Source organism: Apodemus sylvaticus, chromosome 5, assembly GCF_947179515.1.
Source record: "Apodemus sylvaticus chromosome 5, mApoSyl1.1, whole genome shotgun sequence".
NCBI lineage: Eukaryota > Metazoa > Chordata > Mammalia > Rodentia > Muridae > Apodemus > Apodemus sylvaticus.
This window is the reverse complement of record NC_067476.1, coordinates 163,314,465-163,334,287: the sequence shown is the minus strand read 5'-3', so window position 1 is coordinate 163,334,287 and position 19,823 is coordinate 163,314,465. Positions and strand designations below refer to the sequence as shown.

Here is a 19,823-nt window from a genome sequence, read left to right as displayed (position 1 = left end):
AGGGGATGCGCGGCTCGCCCAGCGATCGAGAATGCCGGAGTCCCTCGCGCGCGACCGCGGACCTCGCTCGAGCCCTACGGGGCCCCGTCTCTCCAGTGGTCGCCCGCACTCCCGCGGCCTAGCGCCGCGACTCTCCAGCCCGGGCCTAGCCGCGGCCTAGGTGGCACATGGGCCTCCCCGAGACCCGTCCTCGCGCGCCCGCCCCGCCACAGCCCACTCACCTGAACCCGGTCCCCGCGGCGCCGCAGACCACACAGCAGCCCCGCCCCCGACCGCGGTCGGCAACCCTCTGACACCCAAGCGGAAGTGCGGCCCGCACTCTCGGACCCACAGCCCGCCGCGCCGCTCGCCGCGCCCCGCCGTCCGTCAGCTGCCGCCTAGCCAATCAGCGCTCGGCCCGCAGGCTGTGCCGGGGGCGGGAACATGCCGATCACGTTCTAAGGACAGCTTCTCCCTCGGCCCTATCAGAGTCCAGATCACACGGGGAGTGGCGGCGCGCCCAGCCAATCACCGCTTGGAGAAGGTGGGTCTATGCAGATACTGGAGCTAGAAGGAAGGGGAGGCAGGAGGAAGGGGAGTGACCTTGGGAGAGGCTAGTTTACAAACAGTGAGTCAGGTGGCTGGGCGTGGACGATTCCAGTCTGGTGCTGGGCTAGACCCACCCTTCTGCTCCTGAGACCGCAGACGCCTCTCACGATTGCTGGGTTTTGGACAAAAGGCAAAAGTGGCCTCCAGCCTTTGCGCGCCATTCATAACTTAGCATACCCTGGGGCCAGTTTACCCCTCCAGTTACCTCCCTGGCCGGTTCATCCTGTTTAACACCCTTAGGCGCCCTATGGTCTGCAGTGCCTCCTAGTTAAACCCGGGATCTCTTGGGACACGCCTGCAGCCTGTTTGGCCTCAGGAAAGCTAACTGATCTCTCTGAACACTCAGTTCTCTTGGTAGCCAGGGCTCCCCAGCCTCCTCATCACATTTGAATGTGGGGTCTGGTTTGAGACAGGCGAAGGGACAAAAACCAAGATGGCTACTCACTTGCATAGGACTTTGCCAGGCACAGGAATTGCAAAGGTATGGGGCATGTGGTCCGGTACGGTCCTAGCCAGGAGGTTCAGCTCAATGTCAAACCACAGGGAAGCAAGTTAGATGTCTATTGTCTTTTACAAACCTACCCAGAAGCAGGGGAGGTGAGGGCTGCTATAGGTGTCTGGTCGTTCGAAAGCAGGAAGCCAAGGAGGAAGCAAGTCCCCCAGGTCACCCAGAGTCAGCTACACCTGACATCTGTCCAACAAGGCTTTCCAGTTACTTGAGCAACTACTTGGGGTTTTTGCTAAGCCAGTTTGAGGTTTTGGCAAAGGGGTTCTGAATCCCCTGAAATCAAGACCAGCAATGTATGACCCGTGAACCTTCAGCACACTTCGAAGGATTCTGCCCCAAGGCCACACTTCTTCCTCCAGTACGGTGGTGCCCACACACAGCAACCCCCCCCCGCCCCCAACTACCTCTGTGGCCCACTCTGCAGATGCTCATGTCCTCTGCAAACACGGAGTGAGTACATGGGCCTCTGCGGCCCAGCAGACCCTGTCTGCTTCTCTAGCTCCCACCCCAGGGACAGCCTGGCTTTCTGGTGGCCCCGTCTCAATGGCACAGGGGAGACGTGCTGGGACTGGAAAAGAGCCCCGTGCATGCTCTGCTCCTAAAGAGAGAGACAGAGGGAGGCGGGCCAGGCTTCCGAAACAAAGGCGTTGCCATGGTTACCTCTGAAGAAAGCAACTCCAGCCCGCTGAGGGCTGATGGAAGGGTGCGGCAGCTGGCCCCCCAGCCAGGACAAGGACAGCAAGCCGGTTGCCACGGAGATAGTCAGACTGACCAGGTTCTGCAGTTTTTCTGGGGGCCTGGCCAAGACCAGCACAGAGTCCCTCAAACCCACCACCACCCACACACTCACCTAAATCTCCAAGATCTGCCCCTTTGCAAGGGACAAGCCTCAAGAGGACATAGCTTACCACCTGCCTTTTTGTTTGTTTGTCTGGTTGGTGGGTTTTTTCGAGACAGGGTTTCTCTGTGTAGCCCTGGCTGTCCTGGAACTCACTCTGTAGACCTGGCTGGCCTCGAACTCAGAAATCTGCCTGCCTCTGCCTCCCAAGTACTGGGATTAAAGGCGTGCAGCACCACCTGCTTTTTGACTTTGAGCTACATAGCCCTGCCATGGGCATCCTTACTCAATCCATGGAGTAGATGGGCTGACCTAGGGTGGTCCCTGGGGCTGGGGCAGCATTCCAACCATGTCTTCCAGCTGAGGATAGCCTTGAGTTCCTCACTTCCTGCTTTTACCTCTCAGTGCTGAGCTGACAGGCGCCCACCATTAGTCCTGGCTCTCTCCTTTCTGGGCTGAGTGGCTCAGCATCCCTGTCAGTAGGGGAGGGGCTTCCTCCATCTTCACTGTGTGGCAGTGTTCTCTAGGATGGACTAGTAAGGTATAGAAAGAGGCAGAGTTGACTCTGGGCCCAGCCATGACAGTGCAGACAGCAATAGCTGGAAGGCCCCCGAGGTGTCCATGATGTACATGTCCCCAATATCAGCAGCTGACCAGGGAGGCATACGTCACTGCTCCCCACTTTACAGATGTCAGACCAGGTCTCAGCCCAGTTAATGCCTCCTGAGGGCAAGGCACAGAGAGGTCTGATGGGCCAGCAGTCTGGCTATGTCCAGACTCCAGACCAGGATCTGCCCTGAGTTTCCCAAAGGGGCAAAGGCTGAGGGCCACAAGATTAGATTCCATGTCACAGGACTCCTGAGTAGCTGTAGCTTTGAGTGCTCTCAGCATCTGAGACGTGCCAAAGGACTGTTTGGGGAGTATGTTCCTTCCTGAACTGCTCCTGGGACACAATGGGATGCTATGAGGGCACGCCCCACCCCACAGGGTATAAATAAAGGATACATCCAGTCCCAAGTGCTGAATGGAGGTAGGGGATTACAGGATAAATGGAGGCCAAGCCAACTCTGAGGGCGCAGAACGGAGGCCAGAGGCTCCCTGACAGAACCCCTCTGTCTTCTTGACCAGGGAAAGGATTCATCTGCCTGTGTCTCGCAAGACCCACGCAAGGCCTCCATGACCACAGCTAGTGCTGTGGGTGGTCACAGGCATAGCAGCACGAACCCCACCATGCTGCTTCCCATCCTCACCCTTGAAGGAGGCAGAGCAGAGAAGATCGTTCCCCATTCCGAAAGAGAAACTAAGGCTCAAGAGCAGCAGCTTGCCCAGGGCCCAGCTGCCAGCCACCCCCCCTCTGCCCTTCACCCACTCCACTCTTACCTCTTTGCCAGAGTGCCATCTCTTCATCTCTGCCTGTTTGTAGGCCAGCTGGGCCAGGGTGTGACATCCAGGAACTGGGGTGCCCCTGCTGCGGAGGCCAGCCTGAGGACATCTCCATCCCAGATTCCCAGGCCCCTGACAGGACACTCTTGCAGCTCTCTTCTCAGCCATGCCATGGAATCTTCCGTGGGGACGGGAAGTAGGCTGCCAGTGGGCAGCCTGGCCACAGAGGCCTGGACCGGCTCACGTGGCTCAGCTGATTCTTCTCAGCCAACTTTCAAGTCGCCTCTGCAACGTGACGATGCTGGCTTCCCTGACGGGGAGGGTGGGTATTTTTAGGTTGAACCCGCCTCGTGAAGAGACAAGTTATCAATAGCAGCAGCAAAGGGCTTTCTCTTATTCTTTTTCCCCCTATGGCTTTGGGACACGAACAAGCTGCACCCATTAAACTCTGCCAAAAGGAAGCAGGAAAAGTGGTGTTCCCCAATAAACTTTTCACCCCAAAGTTCCCTCTACACGACAGCAAGTCCAAGTCATGCCAGGCTGACCCCAACCTTCCTTCCTCTTCTGGGAAGCTACCCTATCAACCTGCCCAGTGACAAGCCCTGCAGAGGTCAAGGAGTGAGGATCCAGAGGATGTGGAAAAGGAGGCCCCACAGACTCCCTTCCAAACACAGAAGCTACTGGGCCATTTCTCATTTCCGAGTGCTGTGTGCCCTGCTGTAGGCTGAGTGCTCTAGAGTGGACTGCGTCAGCAAAATGCCCAACTACTCAAGGCAAGTGATCAGGAGGGCCCCCAGGAGTCTGCCTACCTGAGGTCAGGAGGCCTCACTTGCCTGTTAGCTACTGTTTCCTGAGATCAGAGGGACTATGTGAAAAGCTGGTCAAAGCCAGCAGGCTTCTTCCTCCCCCACAAGGCTGACCAGAGTGTGTGGAGGCACCCGCACACAGCCCAGTGTGGACCCAGCATGCAGTGAGCACCGAGTTTTGGTTTTTTTTTTTTTTGACAGGTCACTAGAATGGCACCCTGCTTCTCTGAAGGAAACATTTGAGCCGACTTGGCTGCCTGCCCTTCGGGATTGGTTAGCAAGCACTCTGTTTCTGAGGAAGCCCAGAATAACAAAGGCTTCGACAAAATAGAAGTGTGCTTGTCTCCCATGTGACAGGAGCCCAAGCTGCCCCGTCTGGCTCCTGCTGCATCACTCAGCTAGGGTTCCTTCCTGTCTCATGTCACACCACGGCCCAAAACAGTGGCTGGTGCTCTAACCATCACATCCATCCATCTCTAACCAGAATGGAAAGATGAAAAGAGGGGGGAGGGATAACATTGCTGCCCCCACCCCCAAGATAAACCAGCTTGATAATCTCCCCAGGAGCTGAGGAATGTTCTGCCAGTGAACCAGTGTGCCCCTCTTCCCAGCTGTACCCCAGCTGCTGGAAAGTGGGTTTCTCTCTCTCTTCCCAGCATCCACTTCTCTGCTCACACTTCACTAGCCAGGACTCCATTCTCTGCTACTTTGACAAGGCTGAAACATTGTAGCTGAGGGAGTCAATGGCTTAAGTAAAACAGGCTCAGAAGGGCAGACTGTTACAGTGATCACTTGTCTGATAGGCCTACTTGCTGACCTCACCTCAAGGAGAGTCTGAGACTCCCCCACCCCACCCAGGCCCCAGGGGCTGGAACTTCACATACATACATACATACATACACACACACACACACACACACACACACACACATGGAATTCCACAATACCCTCAGGGAGCCAACGGCAGTGTAGGATGGATGCCAGCCAGACTCCATCTCATAGTCTTTAGGACAACTCCATGCCCAGTATGGAGCTAGCCCAGGGAGCTATGGTTCCTTCCTGGTTGTACAGGAGCTGATGGAAGATGGGTTCCTGTCTTTCTTCCCAGTATCCCCTGAGCACCTGCCACGCACTGACCCTGGCCTGGACCCTGAACACAGATGCAGAGTACACCTGAGCAGAGAGAGGTCCCGGAACCTGGCCCCGATCCACCAGTCCCAGGGGCCCATGTTGGGTGGCAAGAATATACGCACATCCTCGTGCAGGGAACTGGCAGGGCGGGAGAGAACTGGAGGAGCGACAGCTGGGCTGGGTTAGATTTAGCTTGCTGAGAGCCAAATGCGTTGGCCGGAGCCGCTGGCTGGGCCTCAGTGCCAGGGAAGCTGCATACCAGATGGGAGGGGCAGGTTAAACACACCCGGGGAGCCTAGCTGGAGAGCAGAGATGAGGTTCAGGACAGAGAATGGAGGTTTCTTCTTCTTTCCAGTAGCAGCCCAGGCCAGTGAGGAAGGCAGCCACGGCCACCCACCCTCCCTTCCTGGCACCAGCATGTTTCCTCCATAAGGTGGAGCTAAGGACATAGGGGAAGAGAGCCTGGTAACTGGAGTCCTTCTGGGAGAGGGTATGCACCCTCACCCCATCTTGGGAGAGGCGGTCAAGAAAGACACAGCCAAGGACCTAAGTGCCCACTGACTGTGTGACAGACTGGGTTACCACAGAGGTCACGTGCCCTGGCCCCTGACCTGTGGTGGAGAGGATGAGGTGGTCTCTCACAGTGTTGTAATCTAGCCAGGAGCCTTGCTGGGCACAAGCCTATGCCAATGTGCAAGACCCAAGCTGGATTTACTACACGGGTATTGCTGTCTTGAAATTCTTCAGCCACATTCTTTTCATAGCAAAATCTACAGCCACCCTATAGAAGGAATGGGCTGGGTAATGGCCAATTCCTCAACCAGCTCAGTGACTTTCCCCTGCAGATATGGGGATGGGCCGGGCTATCAGGTTGGGGTTGTTTAGGGAAGAGATGGAGGGGCTGATAAAGGGTCTCATGCTGGGCACTTTGCCAGGGCTGGAAGAAGTCAGGAAACCCAAGACTTCCTTAGCCATGGCTCTAAAGTGACTCACGGCTAGGCCTCCCTAGAGCACCCCTGGAAGACAGAGTTAGCTCAGGGCTTTCCCAATACCCTCACCTCAAGAGCAGCCTGACCTTCTGAGCCCTTGGCAATAGGAGATGGCACAAGTAGATCCTACACAGACAACCCAGGTAGAGCAGAGCCCAGAGTCCACATGGGTTTTTACCTGTCGTTTGTTCTGTGTGTCTCCATTTTCCTGGGGCTTGGGAAGGTATGTGAAAACCCTTCAGAGGGCACCTGGTCATCTGCACATGGTCCATCTAGGAGCTACCTGGACTCCTCTCCATCAGCAGGCAGATCTCACACAGAGGCACCTGACAGCCAGATGCAAGGTTTGAGTACAGACCCCTTTACCTGCTGGACTGTGAGTTGAGATACAAGCCTAAAGGTGCCACACTGAGGGGAGGGGCTCGCCAGGAGAGCAGAGCCAAGGGGACACAGGTAGCAGTTAGACTCCTAAAACCAGCCATTCCTACGGGAGGGTGAAATGAGCAACTTCCTCCACCAGGCTCGCCTGGCTGGGATCCCCCTTCGAAACCAGGAGTGGTAAGACACACCTTTAGTCCCAGCACTTGGGGAAGTGGAGGCCAGTGGATCTCTGTGAGTTAAAAGTCAGCCTGGTCTACACAGAGAGACCCTGTCTCCAAACAAACAAGCAAACAAACAGAAGACAGTCTAGCCTCCTTCTCAGTTCCCCGGCTCAGCACTGCCACTGTCCACACATGACCACTGTTGTCCCAGCTGGAACAGGTAAGCACTGGCTCCGCCCGATTGAGTTCTGTAAAACTACAGCTTCACCTGTCAGCACCTGCACAAGCCCCCATAGGTGCCCATCCCCGCTCCAAAGCCCGCCACCAGCACCTCAGCCCCACTGTCTTCGACAAGTCTGGGGGCCTTAGGGTACACCCTCTTTTGTTTTCCTGTTGTGTTCTGACTCTGTGGGCTGTGAGAATGTCAGATAAATGAATGTGTGGGATGCAGGTATCAACAAGGATCTCAGACACCCACCCAGATCCTAGGCTTCTATGGAGATATAGGACATGTTCCTGTTACTGGCTTGTCTCTACAGCCTGGGTCAGCTTCATCCTGTTGTCACCTTATTATCTCTCTCTCCCTCCCTCTCTCTCTCTCTCTCTCTCTCCCTCCCTCTCTCTCTCTGTCTCTCTCCCTCCCTCCTGCTCTTCCTCTCTCTCTCTCTCTTTCCCCCTTCTTTCTTCCCTCCCCCTCTCTCCCCCTCCCCCTCTCCCTCCCCCTCCCTCTCTCTCTCCCCCTCCCTCTCTCTCTCTGTCTCTCTCCCTCCCTCCTGCTCTTCCTCTCTCTCTCTCTCTCTTTCCCCCTTCTTTCTTCCCTCTCTCCCTCTCTCCCTCCCCCCCACCCCCAGTTTCTGAGGCCCCATCCTTCCTCTCAAGGATCCAAGGACTTGCTGGGCGGTGGTGGCACTTGCCTTTAATCCCAGCACTCAGGAGGCAGAGGCAGGCGGATTTCTGAGTTCGAGGCCAGCCTGGTCTACAGAGTGAGTTCCAGGACAGCCAGGGCTACACAGAGAAACCCTGTCTCGGAGAAAAGGAAAAGGATCCAAGGACTTGCCTTCATTCGTTGCTTTCTCAGCCCTCCTTTATTTTCCCAGCAGGCATCTGTTCCCAGAGGAACTACCCAGACTCCCACAGGACATCAAGAGTAAACAGAACCACCTTACAGAGGGCAGGGGATTCCAAGCAGCCCTAAGCCAACATTCACCCTTTTTTTTTTAACTGTGCTTCTGAGGGCTGTAGAGGGAGAGGGCTCAGGGCTCTAAGAGTCAAGGAGTCCACATAACTCTGGGGTGGGTTTGGGGGCTGGGCATATTCACAGAAGTACGGGCACTACCCTGATCACAGAGTACAATGAAGGAACCCTGGAGAAACCCTGAGGGTACCCTCTAAGGTGCTGGTGGGATGATCCTGAAGGTATGTGACTGGGAGGGGGTTTCCTATGGGATGCATAGCACCCATCCCCCATCAGCATCCATGCTCCACCTGGGTGGTGCTCCTCTGCCGAGCAGTTAGACTCCAGGACAAGCCCAGTGAACCAGTTCAGCAGACTCTCCCCCACCCAGGACAGGGGAAGAATGGACAGGGGAGGCCTGGTCCTCCCATGACCTTAGATGCTGAGTGGAGGGCACTGGTTGGCTACATGGAGTATGATTAGCCCCCAACTTGACCATCTAGCCTTGCACTGTCAGACCTGGGTCTATGTCAGAGGCAAGAGTGGAGTGACTGCAGTGGGGCCCAGGAGACAGTCAAGTAGAGGGCAGGAACCTAGAGATATCAGGAGATGAAGCATTCAGGATGGACAAGGCCATGACAGCAGTCAAACAAACAGAATATGGAGCCCAGACCTTTATGGAGAAGGTGGGACTTTCCAGAAAAGATAGCAGGTGACCAGTCACAGTCAGCTACAGGTCAAGAGTTCAGACAGAGGTCCAGCATTGTGGTACAACCTTTAATCCCAACACTGAGGGAGCAGAGGCAGGTGGATCTCTCAGTTTAAGGTCAATCAGGTCTGCAGAGTGAGTTCCAGGTAGCTAGAACTATACAAAGAAATCCTGTCTCAAACCTCCCCCTCCAGACAGAGGAATGACTTAGACTTACCTATAAGGAACCAGGCCAAGGGCATTGAGGGGCTCCATGTGGGTATCATCTAGGCTGTCGGGAGAGGATCTTGTAAAGACAGGCAGAGTTGAACAGAGCACAAGGGATTGTGCCTCCTCTCTCTCCAGAGCAAGGCCCTCCATTGTAACACCTGAAGCCGTCTGAGAGCTGGCCAGATCCCCTCTGTCGTGTGGCATTCACCATTCATAGCTGCCTAGAACAAGCCACAGTCCAATGGCCCCGGAAGAGCGCTGGTGTGAGGAGTGTGGGAGCTTGGCTAAGTGGGTAGGCAGGCTTACTGTTGCCATGCCAGAGTCTGGGAGTCTCCACCAAACACTCTGGGGAAGGACTAGAGCTTCCGGCCATTGGCTGGGCTCTATACCATCACAGGGCCCCACACCAACCCACATTCTGCCTGGGAGCCTTGAAGCTTTCTGGAATAGGGCTGCATCCACTTCTCTCTCTCTTTCCTGTTGTGGTTGTCTTGGACTTAGCACTCAAAGGACAAGACCAGGTGCTAGAGCTGAGGTCCAGCAGCTACGGTGTTCATCACCCACCCAGACTCCAAGAGTGATAGCTTGGTCTGTGGTGGCACCTCAGGGAGCAAGCCTTCCAAGACCCTGTCTTCCGTTATGACACAACAGCCTCTCCAGCAGCCTCACTGCCAGCTGTGACATCAGCAGACTAATGCCACACTCTGTATTACCCTATTGCTTACTCTGTCCGATGGGAAACTTGGCACAGCTGCCCCAAGAGACCCCACTACAGTTCCTGTTCTGTTGGGGTCATATCTCTGAGGGACAATGTGTGAGCTCCTGATGCCAGCACAGGCTAGTTGGTTGAACGGCGATCCCAAGGGCAGCTGCAGGCCTGACTGATTGCAGCTGGGATTGCCAATACTCCCCTTCTCTGTCCCCTCCCTGGTCATTGTGAAGTTCGAATTATGTGCACCCACACCATGGCCAGGGCAGCTACCATGGGCTGTCATAGACAGACTAATGTGGCAGAAGGGAAGAGGAACTGGAGGGAGCTGCAGGGAGAGATCTCAGGGACAGTCTGGGAAAGCAGCAAACACGGGGGAGGCAAGCTGGAAAAGCAGGTTGTTCTTTAAGCACCCAGAGTCTCATCTTCCCTGGACTTTTGAGCTCTAGGCTCAAACAACAGCCATGTCTTTCTTTAAGGATTTCTTGAATTAGTTTTTGTCACATTCAACTAAATAGCAACTCTATCTCCCATCTCTTTTTTCCTCCCTGACACCTGGTCCCTAAAGGGGACACAGAGAGTTGGACTCCGTGTCTGTTCTGCATCATGGCTTCAGACACCATTTTTATCCCATTTGGGCCCTGAGCTCATCAGGGTGCACCCGGATCTGGCTCAGAATGTCACGGGATGGGGGGTTGTGTGTGGGGGGTGGGACAAGGAACAAAAAAAGAAAAATCTGTATTCCCATATTCAAATGAGCTCCTGCAGGAGAGAGCAGACCGCAATTCCACTGAGGAAATGAAACAGTGAGAGAGACCAGGCCCTGGCAATCACCTTGTCCACTACAAGCTGGATGGCTGCCCTTCAACTAGCCCTTGGTAGTTCCTGTTCTCTCGTTATTTCTCATTAGTGAGCAGTGTTCCCGCACAGCACAGGCAGAGCTCTGCGGCCAGAAGCATCAGGCTCACCCTTAGTTCAAGAGAGGAAAGGTCTTCTCTGGCAATGAGAAAAAAGCTGGAGGCAGAAAGCCGCCTGGGACAGCACCAGAGAATGGCACCAGCTAAGCTGAGGCTGTGACCTGAGCTGGCTTCTTCAGCCCAGAGCTGCTCCTGGTCCCCAGTCATGTGTTCCAAGTATCCTTTTGAGTGTGACTGCACCTCAGTCTTGTAACATTCAATACCCAACACCCAGATGATGCCCACTCTGCTCCAAGCCATGGCTGCAAACTCTGCCCTGTACGGTGCTTGAGTCTTAAGCTCTGGAGGTAGACTGGACCTACCTCTTTCCCCTTCCCTCCCACAGCTTATTCCAGGCTTGAAAGACATCCAAAGTCTTCAGGTCCCCACTTGGACTTCATTACACAACTGCCTCCAGCTGGCTGTGGGCATCTACCCTCCACCTGCCCAGTTAACCCCACAGTGGCCAGGGACCTTTAAGATGACTCTCAAGCCCTCTAGGAGTTCCTGACCCACGCCGAGAAAACACCAGCATCCTGTTCACAGCATGAGAAGCCTCTTCCCTTTCCTTCCAAAGCCTTCCCATCTGTCTTCCTGCGCTTTAGCCTAACTGGCCTCCTGGCTGCCTTAGACTGGGTCACCCTGTTCTGCTGCTATCCCCTCCCCCAAACCTCTATTTCCTTCCTCTCCTCTCTCCTGTTTCTCCTATCTATGACCTAGTGACATCTTGTCAGTGAAAAATCCCTTTAAAAATCAGAATCTGGCCCTAGTCGAAGTGGGGTTCACCAGCTAAGGCAGAGCTCGAGGTGAAGACAGTGACCTAATAAAGGGACCAGGACAGGTGGCCAGAGCCACTCCCTGATGTCCTTAGCTGCTGGTCCCCGGGCCTGAGGAGCTCCAGAGATGAAGACTTCTATCCCAGGTGATCCCTAAACAGCATAGTCCCTGATGGGTCATTGAAAGGGATTTTGGGGTGGCTTTTCTTCCCCCACCAACTAAAGCTCCTAAACACTGTGCCTGTCTCCTGCAAGTAAAGTGCCATAGAAATACCTCTGATCCATAGTAGAATATATCCTATATGAAGGCAAGTATCCTTAGAGGCCATTGTCCCCAGCCTGCGTGCCTACAGGAAGCTGTCCCTGCAGCCTATGATGCAGCTGCTCTTCCTGGGCGTGGGTTGCTGGTCTTGGATCACTCTTAGCCTCTTTTGCAGAAAAGTAGTCTCCCGGCCAGGTGCTGCATATGTAGTACCAGCGCTCATGGTTGGGGACTGCAAGCTCTTGCACGGTGGCATAGGCTGAGTTAGCAAGGGTGGCCTGAACCAGGAGAAGGGAGCCACAAAGTTAGTTCATTACCAGATATAAGGACCATTCATTTAGAGTTTGTTTCTGGGATGGGTCCACAGCCAGGCATTCAGAAAAACAAGAGTTTAGCATATGGCATTACAGCTTTAGGGCCCACAGGAGCCTCCAATGTGGCCACTGTACTGTGCTAACATGCCAGTCTGTGAGGTACACTCTGAGGGGGCAGGGCTTCTAGACTTGTCTTCCTTTTCCCTCACAAAGCTCGTCCTGGGAAAATCCTCCAGGGTAGGGTGCCACATAGTGACTTTCCTTACTTACGCATGACCTTGGTCCAATTGGCCAGCCAAGTCCCTCTACCTGAATGCTTTCCATACTAGCATTTCTGCTGGCCTCAGGAGCCTCTATCTCAGGGCTGAACCAGGACTAGGGCCCTCGAGAGGGTGAACTCTAGGTCTGTGTGGCCCTCTGCAGATGACTCTACATCTACATCGGGCAGTGGTTCTCAACCTTCCCACTGCTGTGACCCTTTAATACAGTTCCTTATGGTGCAGTGACCCCCAACCATAAAATTACTTTGTTGCTACCTCGTAAGTGTAATTTTGCTACTGTAACGACTCATGGTGTTAACATCTGATATGGGATATCTGCTATGTGATCCCCCCAGAGGTGTTGCAACCCCCAGGTCAAGAAACACTGACATGGGGTGTCTGGGAGTCTTATGAAGTCATGCATGCAAGCAGTGAGTCTAGCCTATAGGGGGCACCATCACCACCAGCCACTGTCCTTATCAAACCTCTGGGCTAACTCAGCCTTCCTGCTTCTTCTGGTCTCCATTTGTGGAGGAAGACTTCTGGGCTCCCAGAGACTGTGTAGCTTCCCCCCAAGAGCTGAACGGGTGATGCTAGGGTCTGAAGTGACTCTAGTTGAGTGTCCTTATGGAACTTGGCCCCTTCAGAATCCCTATGAGGGTGCGGGGAGCTGGCCTGTAGGACGTGGGCATACTGCCTGGTTTGTTTGTTGTTGTTTTTGTTTGTTTGTTGTTGTTTTTTAAATGTATGTTGAACATTCCATGACATCAGCAAGCGGCGCCATAGACAGCTGTGGGGCGGTGGGGTTGAATTGGGTCCACCCAGCTGCCGGAAGAGTGAGATGCCACCAGGGAACTGCCCTCTGATCCAGGTGGTCCCCAGGTGGTTCTCTGGGGGTGGCAGCAAGTAGCAGCATTCATGGAGGCCTGGACAGGAGCACTTGAAGGAAGGGGGAGACATAGCCAGTGGACCTCCATGTCACATAGTCCTCAGTTCTTCATAGGGTCCCAGCCCCCACTTATCATTGCTGCACCTGGTCAGAGTAATGACCAATACCAGGGTACTTTAGACTGGGGCTGAGCCTGGCCAAGACTTGACAGGGACTTTATAAATGTTTATCAACTCTCTCCCTCAATCCTGTGTCACTGAGGCTCCAGCCATTAATGAGATCTAGGGATCTCTTTACATTTCCCCCAGCCCCATTTCCTGAGGGCTCTGGGAGTTCTGAACATGTCCGGTTCTACTGGCTTTCTCAGGGAGAAGGAGAGAGCAGCGGAGAGAGTAGCAGAGGTGCTGCACAGTGCTGGGAGGGTGAGCTCCGTCGAGCACTTCAGGCCACAGGCGGACTTGACGGGCATGCTTGATTGTACCCACCAGTTCAGCCGGATCTCGCTGTCCAGTTCCAGGACACACGTTACTTTGACCATTAGCTTGGTGCCTGAACCTAGCACAGCTTCTGGACAAGTCAGTGTGCTGTGGAGGGCAGCCTAAGGGTTTGCTTGTAAGAGCAGATCAGGGAAGGCTTTCTGGAGAAGATATATTGGAATTTACCCCTCCCCCATAGAGGCTTCTAGGGTGCCTGGGGGGGGCTGAGACTGTGGGCTTGGGGAGAGAGACCCCTCTTTGCCAGCGTCCCCAAGGTTGGAACAGAGAAATGCCAGTCCCCACTGCTCAAAGTTCTCAGAGAACCACTTGGGGTGGGGGAGGGGCAGGTCCTCACATGACCAGTCTCTGTCTGTCAGTGTGGGGTGCTTGGAGCGGAGCCTGGGGTCCCCCTCCCCCCACACTCATGCAGTCTACATTTCTGTCCACTTTGAGGCATCCACTGATGTGTGCCATTGGTGACAGAGGACAGTCGCTGCTTCCCTCTCCCTCGGGCACTGTTCCCTGTCTGTCTGCTGTCTGTCTATTCATTCGTGGGTCCCAGCCTGATGCTGGGTGGCTGTTTCCCTGACTGTGAATGTCTGTGTGTCAGAGCGTGGGTGTGTCTGTCTGTCTTCAGGGAGCCTCTGCTGCTGACTCTGTCCTTGACCTCCAGTATCTGTGTCAGAGAAGGGGGGCCGGCGGCTTTCCTCCTCCCCCTCCCACAGGCACTAACGCAGCTGCCACCACCCTGGCTGCACCCAGAACTCAGTGACCTCACCTGTCCCCCGCAGCAATGACCACCCCACTGAGGTATCTCAGGGGGCATTCGTGGCGCGAACCAAACTGCTTTGTGGGTCGCCCCTCCACCCACTGCCGCTGAGTTCTGGGTGAATGTTCCCAGCTCTGGGCTGGGTCCGCTCAGGCTCGTTCTTCCCTTATGTAACTCCACATCTGTGTGTGCCTTGCAGGTCACCCTGGACCCCGTTCTGAGCTCTGTCTAACCACGTGGAGATTGAGACCCACAGTTCTGTGCATATGAGGCTGGAGAGAACCCCCGTTCCCGGCATCACTTTTAGGGACCCCTCCCCAATCCTTCTTTGGACATCTCTTACCCCAGAAACCTACTTGTCCAAAGCAAGATGCGAAAGGGAGTCCAGAGGCGCAAGTTCCCTAGAGCTGCGGGGCAGCCATTCTCCACCCCACCCAGGTACTGTCCCCGGTCCTCACAAGCTTAGGAGCTGCGGACAAGGGTCGGGCAGGGGTCACCAGGGGCGAGGGCATGAAGGCGAACGGATAGCCAAGGGACTAGCTTCTAGGTGTGACCTCAGACATGGTCCCAACCCTGTAGCTGGTAATTGCCTGAGTCGGGCTCTCCGCCAAACGCGGTGCGCACCCGGGCAGGGGCTCTAGTCGGCCGGCGGGCACGCGGCGCTGTCCGTGGTGCTGCCCGCGTCGGGCGGGGCGGAGGCGGGACGGAGGCGGGGCGAGGGCGCCAGCCAATGGCGGGGGCTCTGCGCGGGGCGCGGGGGGCGGCGGGCCGATCGCGGGGCGCACTCGGCTGCGCGCTGAGCTAGGGGTGCACCGACGCGCCGCGGGCGGCTGGAGCTCGGCTTTGCTCTCGCTGCAGCAGCCGCGCCACCCGCCCTACTCCGCTTAGATTCCAATACCAGCTCCCTCTGCATCGCCCTCCCGGACTCCAGACCCGGCTCTCGCTCGGGCCCCGCGGACCATGCTCCGGGCGCCCCCCGGAAAACCGGGCTGGGTGAAGAGCCGGCAAAGATTAGGCACACGAGCGGGGGCCCCACCCGGCCACCCAGCTCTCATCCCGTGCCCTGCCCGGTGTCCCCGAGCCCTGTGAGCCTGCTGGGCCATGGAGCGCGGGCCGCCCGACGGGCTGATGAACGCGTCGGGCGCTCTGGCCGGAGAGGCGGCGGCTGCAGGCGGGGCGCGCGGCTTCTCCGCTGCCTGGACCGCTGTCCTGGCTGCGCTCATGGCGCTGCTCATCGTGGCCACAGTGCTGGGCAACGCGCTGGTCATGCTCGCCTTCGTGGCGGATTCGAGCCTCCGCACCCAAAACAACTTCTTTCTTCTTAACCTCGCCATCTCCGACTTCCTCGTGGGTAAAGCCCCCAGACCCTGTCCGCTGCCAGAGTCCAGGGGCGCAGAGCCGGGGCTGGACGATGGGGCTTGGCGCTTCGACCTGGGGTGGCTTCTCAGGGGTTCGGCCTTGGGAGAGGAGCTCTAGAAACCTTAGGATGGTGGGCGCGGGCGAAGTTCCTCGCCTCCCGGGCCGCAAGACCGGGTCTGAGTAGGGATGTCCCCGGGGAAGCTGCCCCAGCCGGCGGGCGCTCAGCAAGGCGCAAGGCGCAGCGACTGCCGGTGCAGCGCTGGCTCCTGCGCCGAACCAAACAAAGGCAGCGGCGCCGGACTCAGGATGCTGGGAGGACGCTGGGGGGAGGGGACATGGAAGGGGGATTTGGGGAGCTGTGCTGAGGAAGGGGACCGTGGATAAGGGGGGGGGGGTGAGATGAGGGAAATGCTCCGAGGAGCTCGTTCTCACGTGTCCAAGCTCTGCTCCCAACTGGGGGAGGGGGGGCGGGGCACGCGGTGGGGGCCGGAGCGCCAGACACCTGTTGGGGCTGCGAGCTGCTGCGTCTCCCAGACGCTGGAAGCCGGTTTGGGCGGTGAGAGCGACTGGCGCGGCTGCAGCCAAGAACCTTTTAAGCCAAGAGGAAAGCTTTCTCGGTTTTTAAGCTGAGAAGGGAGGCTGTCCAACAGCCAGGGTAGGGATAGATGATCAGCTCCAGAGCCAGTCAAGCCAGGGAGGACATACATCCCTTTTCCCTCTTTTGGCGGTTGGTGGGGCTGGCAGAAACCCAGGTTCTGTGTCCAGAGGTCCCTACACGGAGGTCTTTCCTCCTGCCGAAAGGTCCAGAAGACATTGTTGGGCTGGAGGCTGGCAGCTGCTCAGTTGTAGGAAGACAGTGTGACTAGGAGGTTAAATAAAACATAGTACTGGACCTAGAAAGGTGGCTACCCTATGAAGGCCAGGCTCTGCCCTCTCTCCATGTGATCAGCCTGACCCCAAATCCTGAGCCATGGTCCCACCACAGCTGCTTTCCCATAGGTGCCTTCTGCATCCCATTGTATGTACCCTATGTGCTGACCGGCCGTTGGACCTTTGGCCGGGGCCTCTGCAAGCTGTGGCTGGTGGTAGACTACCTACTGTGTGCCTCCTCAGTCTTCAACATCGTGCTGATCAGCTATGACCGATTCCTGTCAGTCACTCGAGCTGTGAGTTCTGGGATGTGGGCATTAGAGTTTACTCTGTGTGTTGGAGAGCACTGGGCAGGGTATGGCTGCTCCTGAGTTGTAGGTAGATACGCGGTGGTCTTGCTCCCTTTAGACATGGGGGCCATTTTTCAGTGGTCATTGGCTGCCAGTAGTACTAGCATGAGACAGAAGGTTAGCTTGGAATTCCATACCCTCACAGGAAGGGATGTCAGGGCCCAGCCTCTGTCCTGGACAGGTTCAGGATTCCTGGAAATGAAGGGGGGTCTCCACCCTTCTTACTTTTATGTACATGAAGGCGTGCACACATGACACCAGGAATCCACAGCTCCTAGCTGCACACGCTCCCCTAAATGGCTGTTGTGAGATAGCCCCGGGGGACCCGCGCAGAGGGAACAGACACTAGTGTGGAGTGGGGCTTCAGCTCCCACGTCTCCAACTCCTCTTCTTGGTGGCTCACTCACTCCAGGTTTTGTCAGGGTGCATTCTTAGGATCAGCTTGCAAAGAGCACCAGCACAGAGCCCTCTTGAGCTTCCCTAGGTCCCTTGTACCATCCCCTGAATGGACACGGTCACAGGGCTATTGTGACCGAGGTGACCAGTACCAAGCTGGCATGTGACACGTGTACCCTAGACCTGTGGTTAGCTTCTGGTTCCCAAGGTGGCTGTCAAGGACACTTGTCCCGGCTGTCCCTCTGAGGCCCCTTGGAGGACTTTTGGCCCCTCCTGCCGCCCTGCCCCTTACTTACTCATCCTCCTTGGAGCTTAGTTTGTTTCTTGGAAAAGACTAGATAGTCCCACCTCCCTACCTTTTCCAGCCACTCACCTTCTAGAAAGAAAGACAAAATACCTAATTCTTGTGTGTGTGTGGTCCTTTAGCAGTGGGCCAGCAGGTTTCCCTTATGTATTTCCAGCTCCAGTAGTGAGAGGAAGGAAATACTGGTGCAGAATTGGGACAAAGCCCTTCCCTTTCAGCAACAGCAAACCCATTGAAGGCAGTTCTCTGGCCCTTGCAAGAAGCCTCACATCAGGAACAGTTGCGTGTGGCCAGGGCTAGAGATGCAAGCAAAGGCAGGGGAAACCCCACGGAGCTGGTGGAGGATGGTGAAGAGACAGGATTCTGGTTGGTACTGGTAGGCTCTGAGGCTCCGGGAGAGCGTGCGGGCATCAGGCAGACAGGGGACACGAGCAGGGGAGAGAAGGAACATGGCACTTTACCCAGGGCAGACGTGGATGCTGAGGCTTCTCTGAGCCTCTAGTCCAACACTGTTGACCTGTTATTGATCTGTATAAACCACTGCAGGTCTCCTACCGGGCCCAGCAGGGAGACACAAAACGGGCCGTCCGGAAGATGGCACTGGTGTGGGTGCTGGCCTTCCTGCTCTATGGGCCCGCCATCTTGAGTTGGGAGTACCTGTCCGGTGGCAGCTCCATCCCCGAGGGCCACTGCTATGCTGAGTTCTTCTACAACTGGTACTTTCTCATCACGGCCTCCACCCTCGAGTTCTTCACACCCTTCCTTAGCGTCACCTTCTTCAACCTCAGCATCTACCTGAACATCCAGAGACGTACCCGCCTTCGGCTTGACGGGGGCCGAGAGGCCGGTCCAGAACCCCCACCTGATGCCCAGCCCTCACCACCTCCGGCTCCTCCCAGCTGCGCTCCGCCCAACTGCTGGGGCTGCTGGCCCAAAGGGCACGGGGAGGCCATGCCATTGCACAGGTATGGGGTGGGTGAGGCAGGCCCCGGTGTTGAGGCTGGGGAGGCTGCCCTCGGGGGTGGCAGTGGTGGGGGCGCTGCTGCCTCGCCCACCTCCAGCTCCGGCAGCTCCTCGAGGGGCACTGAGAGGCCGCGCTCACTCAAAAGGGGCTCCAAGCCATCGGCGTCATCGGCCTCCTTGGAGAAGCGCATGAAGATGGTGTCCCAGAGCATCACCCAGCGCTTTCGGCTGTCGCGGGACAAGAAGGTGGCCAAGTCGCTGGCCATCATCGTGAGCATCTTTGGGCTCTGCTGGGCCCCGTACACGCTCCTCATGATCATCCGAGCCGCTTGCCATGGCCACTGCGTCCCTGACTACTGGTACGAGACATCCTTCTGGCTTCTGTGGGCCAACTCGGCCGTCAACCCTGTCCTCTACCCTCTGTGCCACTACAGCTTCCGCAGAGCCTTCACCAAGCTCCTCTGCCCCCAGAGGCTCAAGGTCCAGCCCCATGGCTCCCTGGAGCAGTGCTGGAAGTGAGCCGCCCGCCCTTCTGTGGCCAGGCCCTAGCACCTGTTTCGAGGGGAGCCCGAGCATGGGGCCCGGCCTTTGTCCACGGTCCCTGGCCCGCTCCAAATGCCATGGCAGCCTCTTAGACCATCAACCCCGCAGTGGGGCAGCATGGAGGGTGGGCCCAGAGCCCTGGTTGGTGGAACTGGAGTGGGCTGGCTGGCTCTGCCGCCACATTCTCCTTCACCACAGAAGAGACAATCCAGGAGTCCCAGGCATGCCCTCCACCTCCACACACACACACACAGTGCAGTGCCAGTGATGTCCTCCTTTGCCTACTTAGTGGTTGGTGTCCTCCCCTATGCAAACCTCCGTGTGTGCTCCTGGCTCTTGCCCTGGCAATGCGCCCTGCATGTGCACACACCCGCCACACACTTGCAATACCGTCTCTTGCCCAGACGATCTGGGGATGATGCCCTTTGCTGCTGCTGTCTCTTGCTTGATCCTGGAACCTGGCTCCTATCCCCCTCTCCCTTCAACTCTTTGCCCCACAAAGTGTCAAGCGCCCCAGGAAACTTGAAGCTTCTCTGCTCTTCCATTCTGGATGTTTTCAGGAAGATGGAGGAGAAGAAAACATCAAGTCTGTGAACTTGATGTTCCTTGGATGTTTAATCAAGAGAGACAAAATTGCCGAGGAGCTCGGGGCTGGATTGGCAGGTGTGGGCTCCCACGCCCTCCTCCCTCGGCGCTGCAGCTTCCGGCTGAGCCGCGCCAGCTGCTTCTGCCTGCCCCACCCCCAGGCT

The 19,823-nt window shown here is 56.5% G+C and overlaps 2 protein-coding genes across 8 annotated transcripts in view; one reads left to right on the top strand and one right to left on the bottom strand.

Moving 5' to 3' along the window:
* Osbpl2 (oxysterol binding protein like 2) overlaps positions 1–370 on the bottom strand; it is a 44,098-nt gene extending 43,728 nt beyond the window's left edge. For all 3 annotated transcript variants that reach the window (XM_052184512.1, XM_052184515.1, XM_052184513.1), the window contains exon 1: positions 222–370. The gene's annotated coding sequence lies outside the window, so the exon portion shown is untranslated. The remainder of the gene's footprint in view (positions 1–221) is intronic.
* Positions 371–15,390: 15,020 nt separating this feature from the next.
* Positions 15,391–19,050, top strand: Hrh3 (histamine receptor H3). Of its 5 annotated transcripts, none has more exons than XM_052181595.1 (3): positions 15,391–15,640; positions 16,648–16,814; positions 18,115–19,050. In XM_052181595.1, the coding sequence occupies exons 1-3, from the start codon at positions 15,391–15,393 to the stop codon at positions 19,048–19,050; spliced, it is 1,353 nt and encodes a 450-aa protein (XP_052037555.1). The 5 variants fall into 5 exon arrangements, with proteins under 5 accessions (XP_052037555.1, XP_052037557.1, XP_052037558.1 ...); XM_052181598.1 differs by lacking the exon at positions 15,391–15,640 and adding an exon at positions 15,701–15,725; XM_052181596.1 differs by lacking the exon at positions 15,391–15,640 and adding an exon at positions 15,701–15,828 and having other exon boundaries at positions 16,634–16,814.
* The last annotated feature ends 773 nt before the right edge of the window (positions 19,051–19,823 follow it).

Excerpts from the sequence above, each read along its gene's own strand:
- Hrh3 (XM_052181595.1), top strand. The coding sequence starts at position 15,391 with ATGGAGCGCGGGCCGCCCGACGGGCTGATGAACGCGTCGGGCGCTCTG. Across the intron at positions 15,641-16,647 it reads CATCTCCGACTTCCTCGTGG|GTGCCTTCTGCATCCCATTG; the intron begins GTAAAGCCCCCA and ends GCTTTCCCATAG. Across the intron at positions 16,815-18,114 it reads TCCTGTCAGTCACTCGAGCT|GTCTCCTACCGGGCCCAGCA; the intron begins GTGAGTTCTGGG and ends AAACCACTGCAG.